At 40.3% G+C, this 8,889-nt stretch overlaps 1 protein-coding gene across 1 annotated transcript in view; it reads right to left on the reverse strand.

Annotated features, from left to right (window-relative positions):
- Window positions 1–8,889, reverse strand: part of RAB30 (RAB30, member RAS oncogene family) — a 25,729-nt gene that overhangs the window by 1,294 nt on the left and 15,546 nt on the right. The window contains exon 3 of the mRNA XM_007946239.2: window positions 2,558–2,741. Coding sequence (XP_007944430.1) covers window positions 2,558–2,741 — 184 coding nt within the window. The remainder of the gene's footprint in view (window positions 1–2,557; window positions 2,742–8,889) is intronic.

The following is an 8,889-nucleotide window of genomic DNA, read 5'->3' on the forward strand; positions in this document are numbered from 1 at the left end:
GGGGGACTGTAATCTTTACAGAAGCAGATTGCCAGGACTTTCTTCTGTGGTATTGCTGGGCAAGTTCAAACTGCCGCCAACCTTTAGGTCAGTAGTCAAGTGCAAACTGTTTGCGCCACCCAGGGACCTTGCATAACCACACTATTTCAAGTAAATTTAAGATACAGTAATTTAACCATTCATCCCTAATAGTATATACTCTAAGAACAAAAAAGATTGAAGAAAAAAAATCTTGAGTTGTTCCAGTAATCATTTTATTGGTGGTAGTGTTGGTATTGTTATTGAGGTTGCTATATGTGTCTTGTGGGATAAAGCAAATAACTAATTATGCTGATGTCAGCTGTGTATGTGAATTTTTGGTATGGGCAAAAGAAAATAAAGGTATAACATTAATGAGGTTAAGTAAAATTTCTTATGTCTTGAATTATAAATGGAGGTATCAATATGAATAAATACATGGTATGTTTTTATCTTAAAATTTTTTTCTACCTCTATTGCTCTGAAAGGGAGTTCTGGTAACATAGTGCCTAAGGCACTTGACTGCTAACCAGAAGGCTGGTGGTTCAAACCCGCCAGCCACTCCTCGGAAGGAAGATGGGGCAATCTACTTCAGTAGTGATACTGCCTCAGCAACCCAGGGAGGGGTCGCTATGAGTCGGGTCCACCTTGACAGCATAACAACATCATTGCTCTGAAAGCCTGACAGAAGTGATATGTCATCTGTGTTACTTAGTAACATTTCTTATGGTAAAAATGACCCCCGAATGGTAAATTATATCTGTCTTGGAAAATCTATGTATAAAATATAAGTATCTAATGGAAAGCCATAACTTTGGGCTTCCTCACATGTGGTGACTCTTCACTTGAAAACACCCTGGAAGTTATGCCTGTGGAGTTGTTGTAAGAGATAATGGCTCCTATATCAGAAGGGGAGTATTTGCACAGGGATACAGCTCAGAGGCAGGAATGCATAGGAAAGGTAAGCACAGGGAGGAAGTGAGAAGAGAGTTGTTACATTATGGGGATTATGATCAATGTCATGAAATAAAATATGTATGAACTGCTGTAAGGAAAATCAATTTTCCTGCAAACTTTCACCCAAATCACAATTTACAAAAGAGAGAGAGAGAGAAAGTGATATTGGCTCCTACAGGGCACTGAGGCTTCTATGCCAGGGGAGATCCTGTGGTTGCCTGAAGTGAGCCTTATTCCCTCACATCTGAGCTGCCATGGTGGGGAGAGGGGGAAAGGGATGGAGAGCTACTGGAAAACTATGTGGACTGCTATAGGAGACTACTTTACTTAAGAGAATGCCTAATGCTGACTTGCTAGCAAATAGTGTTTCCTGTCCTCTATCCTTCTAAGTGATACGAAGTAGCCTATGGAAGTCATATGAGTCAGAGTTATTAGTAGAGCCTAAAAATACAACCCTATCATGAATGCTACATAATTCACCACATGCACATGCAAACACACACACACACACAGATACAACTAGTTCTGTCTATTGAAAACAATGACCAACCCAGTAGCAATGAGCACTAGTGCACTTATATTGTGGCCTCTAAATACAACTTCCCATTTAAAAGAAAAAAGTCCTTCTAGAAGAAATAAAATAATTCCAGGTCAGGGCAGGAAATGTACCTAAGAACATTTGTCATGTCAGAAAGCAAAAGTGTTATCAAAAATTCCTGGAATCATGTCAAATGGACTCCAGAATTTGAAGAAGTTCTACCTATCAAAGTTGGAATAAATAGAGCATCAACAATAATAGTTGCAAGGAATTAAAATAACATCAAATATATTTAATCCACAAGTTCACAACGATATTCAAAAATATAAACAAACTTCAATGGTTACTTTTGAAAGATACTAGGGAACCAACTAATTACCTTGAAATCTGGTGACTAAAAAGAATCAAGCATTCTTCCTCTCTTATGAGCACTATACCTAAGGATACATAACAGTGCCTATAAAGCATTTCTGTTAACGCTTCCATCACCACTAGAGGAGTTTTTAATGATCTAGTTTATTTCACTGTAATTCCATTTTAATGGATGTATTTTTCACCAAAGAAATGTTCTACTCTGCAGCATTTCCTTCAGTAGATTCTTTCTGAAATCAGCATATATGTAAGAAGGGAAAAAAATTAACCAAAGTCTGTTTTTCAGGCAATAAACAATTCCTTCAATAATGAATTTTACATCAACTTGAGAGGGATATTTTACTTCTAAACCAATAGTTTCCATGATTTTGTAATTAGATTTTTAAAATGTTTAGCAGTTCGCATAACTTTTATGACAGTCCAAATTCTTCCTTAGAGCCTCCGTCAATAGAAAAATCAATCAGCAAATACTTTCTACTCTACTTTTCTAAACTATTACCATGGGATAAAGCCTATTTCATTTTCTTTTCAACTGCAAAAGAGCTGAAAGTTAACTGCACGAATTATAAATCTATAGACTATACTCTTGGAAAGTATAAGGCACAAACTTGATGTGATTAAAAATCTCTGATGCTCACAAATCAATTTTCCACCTCATTAGTTCTTACTTACCCACTAGCACAGTGATGACCTTGTTGCTGGCATATTGTTCTATTTCCCGAAGCCACTCAGGAAGGCAACGGAAGGATTCTTCACAGGTTATGTCATAGGTGAGGATCAAGGCATTGGCGCTTCGGTAATAGCTCTGGGTAATGGACCGAAATCTCTCTTGACCTGCTGTGTCCCAGATCTGTAGCTGTGAAGGCATAAAAGAAAGATCAGGTTGGAGAAGGAGGAAAGAAAGCATTTCCTTGCTTTAGTGTGTGAATGGGAAGACCTTCATCTAAATAATTGTTGTTGTTGTTTGCCATCGAGTCAGACTCGACTCATAGTGACCCCTCCTTGGGTTTCCAAGCAGTATCACTATGGAAGTAGATTGCCCCATCTTCCTTCCGAGGAGTGGCTGGTGGGTTTGAACTACCACCCTTCTGATAAGCAGGCAGGATTAGTGTAGGGTATATCTTGAGTTGTTCTCTTTTGAGATTTAAAAGAGATTAAAACAAGCTAGCAAAGAAGCAAAGATGGTGGAAGAGAGATGCCAGGCCACATGAAGATTGCCCAGGAACAGAAGCTCAGAAGAGACAAGGACCTTCCTCCAGAGCCAACAGAGAGAAAACCTTCCCCTAAAGCTGGCACCCTGAATTCAGACTTGTAGCTTCCTGAACTGTGAGAAAATTCATTTCTTTTGTTACAGCTAACCACTTGTGGTATTTCTGATATAGCAGCACAAGATAATAAAGACATCCCTTTATTCTTTAAAAAAAATAAATAATAAAGAAAAAAGAAAAACTTATCAAGTATTTTTACTGTGCCAAGCTCTACTCCAAGCACTTTATATGTATTAACTCTCTTAGCCCTCACCATAGGCAAATAAAAACCAAACCAGCTGCCATCAAGTCCATTCTGACTCATGGTGACCCTATGTGTGTCAGAGTAGAAATGTGCTCCACAGGGTTTTCAAGGATTGATTTTTGGAAATAGGTCACCAGGCCTTTCTTCCAAGATGCCTCTGGGAAAACCCAAATCTCCAACCTTTGGGTTAGCAGTCAAGTGCATTAACTGTTCACACCACCCAGGGTCTCCAATAACCACATATACCAGCTTCACACAAGAAGAAAAAGAGGCATAAAGAGATTAAGTAACTTTCTCTGAGTCTCACACCCACTATTCCCAGAGCTGGCTGAACCTAAGCATTCTGGTGCATGCCCTTAACAATGATGGTACATTACAGAAGTTGGGATACAAGGCAAACTATCATTTTGGCACTGTTGGCATTTCATTTAGCAACCAGAGAGAGGGAAAAGCCAACCTTACCACCTTTTTCAGTTTTAAATCAAATGAATGAATTTAGGTATTATCTCTGGTAATGCAATTAGGAATAATACCAGGGCAGACAAAGAAAATAATTTTTCACCACCACTTTTAAGCCTTAGGCAAATCACTTAATCTCTGTGAGCTTCAGTCTTTCTTTATCAAATAGGTTAATAATATGCAACCTGCTGAAAGTCCACATTTTCTGAAGTCTTTTTTTAGTGCTAAAACCGAATATATATTTCTAGTAACAAAAGAAAAGGTAAAATACTTTTTAATTCTCCTTCCTGAAATTCCCTGCACATAGCAGAGGACTACTGAGAGAGAACTATTTTTTCAGAGATAATGCTGGTGAAGGATGAATCAGAAGAGCTTGAGAAACACTATCAATATCAACAATAATCATCATCTCCCCTTCTAATTGCATACATTTTGCAGATCGTGACATACAGTCACCTATAGACATAATATCACTTCCTCAAGGAAGGCCTTCTGGAGCCTTCAGATTAGGCCAAGGTGTCTGTATTGGTTCTCTTGTGTCACTCTAACAGAAATACCACAAGTAGATGACTTCAACAAACAGAAGTCGCAGTGTAGTAAGTTACATAATATGGCTTTTCTAGCCATAAGTCTTTGTAAACTCCATGGTGGAATTTGCCGTGAGCAACTGAGTAGCCCCTGATTGTTAAAGGTATCCACCTGGGGTATTTCTGTTGAACCAGCAGGAAGCAATCTTCTGGGAAGTTCGCTCTCTGGGCATATAGAATTCTGATGTTGGCATTAATTAACTAGGTGACTCTGCCAGGCTCAAAAGGAGCCCTCCTAGAGGTAGAAGTCTCTCTAACTCCTGGCTGAGAAAGACATGATGCTGAGAGAAATGTGCTCCTGTGAGACACACACTTGCTGAGAGACAGATGCGAGAGACATGTGCTGCTGAGAGACAGATGCGAGAGACATGTGCTGCTGAGAGACAGATGCGAGAGACACACTGCTGAGAGACAGACACAAGAAACATGTGCTGTTAAGAGAGAGACTGCTGGCTGCTAAGTGAGATGACTAGCTGTGACAGACTGAGTGCATTTCTGAACCTGAATTATAGCCTCTTGCTTCCCTAATAAACCCCATAATCTGTGAGTTCTGTGTGGCCACTGCAGTGAATTATTGAACCCAGCAGAGAGGTGGTGGGTGCTGCAGGAGGAACAGTTGGTATCAGGGTTTTTGAAAGGGCTGGAGGGAGTCACTTTGTCTGGCCTCTCAGGAACAGGCCTTGGGCTACTGATGGTGATTCAGTCTTCCTCTTGTGGGGTTAGAGGAGGTCAGAAGATGCAGCCTCCTTGCCCCCTTGGCAGGAGTTTATTCTCTTACAGTTTAGGAGGCTAGAAGTCCAAATTCAAAGTGCTAGTTCAACCTTGGGCTTCAGCTCTGCCTCTTGCTCCTGGCCCACTCAAGCTGGAGGCTTCTCTTAACTTAGCTACTGGCTGCTGAGGCTGACAAACCCAAGGTTGACAAGTAAAATGGCATAGTCCCAAAATACCAAGCAACACAGCAGGCCACTAGTTTAAGTTCAGTCTTGAGATCAGCAGACAGCATGCCAAGCCACTGAGATGACAACTTGGGTACATGCAGGGTCCAAGCATGCAAAAAGTTTGAGACCTTTCTCAAAACTTCTTGTATACTGGAAGCAGACCACATCCCTAAGGCAGCTACTCAGCAGCTCACAGTAGATTCCACCATGGCGTTGGTTACCTGTCTCATCATGGGGAATAACTATATCCAGCTGCTCAGCCTCTCAAAACCAGACCCAGCTAAATTGACACACAACTTTAACTACCACAGTCTCCAACCCCCCAACCCACGAATAGCCTCTCCTGCAACCCATCCTATAATTCTCTCTCATGACACCTGACATATTTGAATCATTTATTGATGTGTAATACTTTTCTTAATAGCTGTCTTCCCCATTAGACTGAAAGCTTCATGAGGAGCAAATCAGGGTGTATTTATTCACAGTATTTCCTGTGCTAAATACAGTACCTGGCAAACAGAAGATGCTCAATTATATATTGATAGTCTCACTTAATCTTTACATGAACCAAGTGAGGTAGGCAACTTTCCGTTTCCCCTTCACTAATGAGAAATGCTGTCCCAATTAGTCACTTACAAAGCTGGGAATCAGACCCCAAGTTTCTCCTTCCCAGATGAGGACTCATTCCATACCACCATGCTGCCTTTGTCACCAGAGACTAATTTAAATATACATTTGCATCCATAGAGGATGAATCAGTTGGTGTCACCCTCTCCTCATACTAGTTTAGCTGAACAGACTGATGAGTGAGTGACCAGTAGTCCCTGCCACAGATCAGCAGCACACAGGCTCTTCTTTGATTTGAACTTGCAGCTGTTCTTTAATGATATACATGAAACTTTGTATATGCTTCAGACTACCATACAAATGTTATGGCTTTTTGTTGGGACAAAGCTATTTCTATTCTCTCCCTCAAACCCAGGGACATGGTTTCCTTCTGCCAGGATGTGTCTCAGAACAACAGACTGTTGTTTTAAAGCCACAAAGAGCCACTAAAAACACTTGTGATTGGATTTAGACACTGTCAATCATTAGAAATCAGTATGCCTGTATGACTGGCACATCTTAAGAACAGCTTTGAGGGTTAAAACATGACAATATTTTCTAAAAGAGTGATTTTATGGTCTTGGCAAGATGTATGCTGCTTCCTTATAGTAGGCTGCCTGTTTCTAGGCTTACAGCTGATTCTTGGGGATAGTCATATTTCACTCACTACTTTACTCTGCAATTCATTTGCTATTTTTAGAACTTATCAAAAAAAAAAAACACGGCCATCACTTTGATTCCAACTCATAGTAACCCTATACCACAGAGTAGAAGTGCTCCATAAGGTTTCCAAGGTTCTAAATCTATGGAAGCAGACTGCCTCATCTTTCTCCAGCAGGGTAACTGGTGGGTTCAAACCACTAACCTTTTGGTTAGCAGCAGAATGCATTAACCACTGCACCACCATAGCTCCTTCAGCACTTGCAGGACATTAATATATGCAGGGCACCTTTCTAGGCACAGGGAAAATACAAAGATGACTAAAACATGATGCCTGACCTCAAAGAGCTCAAAGAGAATAAGGAGACAAACATAGTTGTTGTTGTTAGGTGCCATCGAGTCATGTCCGACTCACAGCGACCCTATATACAGCAGAACAAAACACTGCCCAGTCCTGTGCCAGCTCCATGATCCTTGCTGTACCTGAGCCCATTGTTGTAGCCACAGTGTTAATCCATCTTGTTGAGGGCCTTCCCCTCTTTTGTTGACCCTCCACTTTACCATGCATGATATCCTTCACCAGGAAATGGTCTCTTCTGACAACATGACCAAAGAAGGTGAGATGAAGTCTGGCCATTATCGCTTCCAAGGAGCATTCCAGCTGCACTTCTTCCAGGACAGATTTGTTAGTTCTTTTAGCAGTCCATGGTACTTTCAGCATTCTTCTCCAGCACCACAACTCAAAAGCATCAACTCTTCTTCAGTCTTCCTTATTCATTGTCCAGCTCTCATATGCATATGAGACCATTGAAAACACCATGGTTTGTGTTAGGTATACCTTAGTCCTCAAGGAGACATCTTTGCTCTTCAGCACATGAAAGAGGTATTTTGCAGCTTGATTTGCCCAGTGCTATACGTCATCTGATGTTTTGACTGTGGCTTCCATTGGTGTTGATAATAGAACCAAGTAACATGAAGTCTTAGACAACTTCAGTCTTTTCTCCATTTATCATGATGATGCTTATTCGTCCAGTTGTGAGGATTTCTGTTTTCTTCGTATTGAGGTATAATCCATACTGCAAACTGTAGTCTTCAATCTTCATCAGTAAGTGCTTCAAGTCATCCTCACTTTCAGCAAGCAAAGTTGTGTCATCAGCATATCACAGGTTGTTAATGATTCTCCCTCCAATCCTATGCCACATTCTTCTTAATATAGTCCAGCTTCTCAGATTATTTGCTCAGCATACAGATTGAATAAGTATGATGAAATGATACAACTCTGACACACTCCCTTCTTGATTTTAAACCATGCAGTGTCGCCTTGTTCTATTCAAATGACAGCCTGCTGGTCTATTTACAGGTTCCTCATGAGTACAATTAAGTGTACTCCTCATGAGTACAATTAACATATAGTAAATTAACCAGAATACAATATGAGGTGTTCTACTAGAGGCAGGAGTAAGAGCAAGTGTCCCTTAGTGGTAGGCCATCAATATGTTCACTCCTGCAGTCATGGGCTTTCTAACTCTCACCTCCGGCATGAACTTACACTATTTGTTTACTCTTTTCTTTGCCCACTACTTACACCTCCAGTGCCTCACTCTTACAATAATTTTTTGAAATCATTGATTTACTAGTCTGTCTCCTTACTACACTGAGTTCTGCAAAGGCAAGGACTGTCTCTCATTTAACCTTATATATCCAGTGCCTTTCTAACATAGTACAGCTGCATGGTGGACACATTTAAATGGGTAACTGAATAAATAACAGATTATGGAATCACAAAGGAGAGGTTGATTAATTCTGCTTCAAGATTAATAGTGTTAAAGATTTCACAGATAAGATGCTATTTGAGCTAGAAAGTAAGCACTCAGAAGACAAAGATACTTAATTTAGCATAGTGCTTGGCTAGATGGATGAAAGGATGGACAGATAGTTGAAAAAACACATATATAAATATACTTTTTTTATTATTTTATTTTGATTTGGGTGAAGATTTACAGAGTAAATACACTTTTCATACAGCAGTTCACATATACTTTGTCTCATATCACTGAACAAAATTTACAATGCAACAGCTCCCCTCCCACTTCCTCCCCATAGTTACCTCTTCCCATTGTCTATCCCTCCATACTCTTCTGTGCCCTGAGCTGTCTCCCTGTGCATAAGCAGCCCTTCCTTCTCCCATGATTGTTCTCTCCAGGGTGTGTGTCTACTTGAGGTAAATGTTTAACTCACTTGC

The sequence above is a fragment of the Orycteropus afer genome, unplaced genomic scaffold (genome assembly GCF_000298275.1).
Source record: "Orycteropus afer afer isolate SDZICR_OR568_19922 unplaced genomic scaffold, OryAfe1.0 scaffold00154, whole genome shotgun sequence".
Taxonomy (NCBI): domain Eukaryota; kingdom Metazoa; phylum Chordata; class Mammalia; order Tubulidentata; family Orycteropodidae; genus Orycteropus; species Orycteropus afer.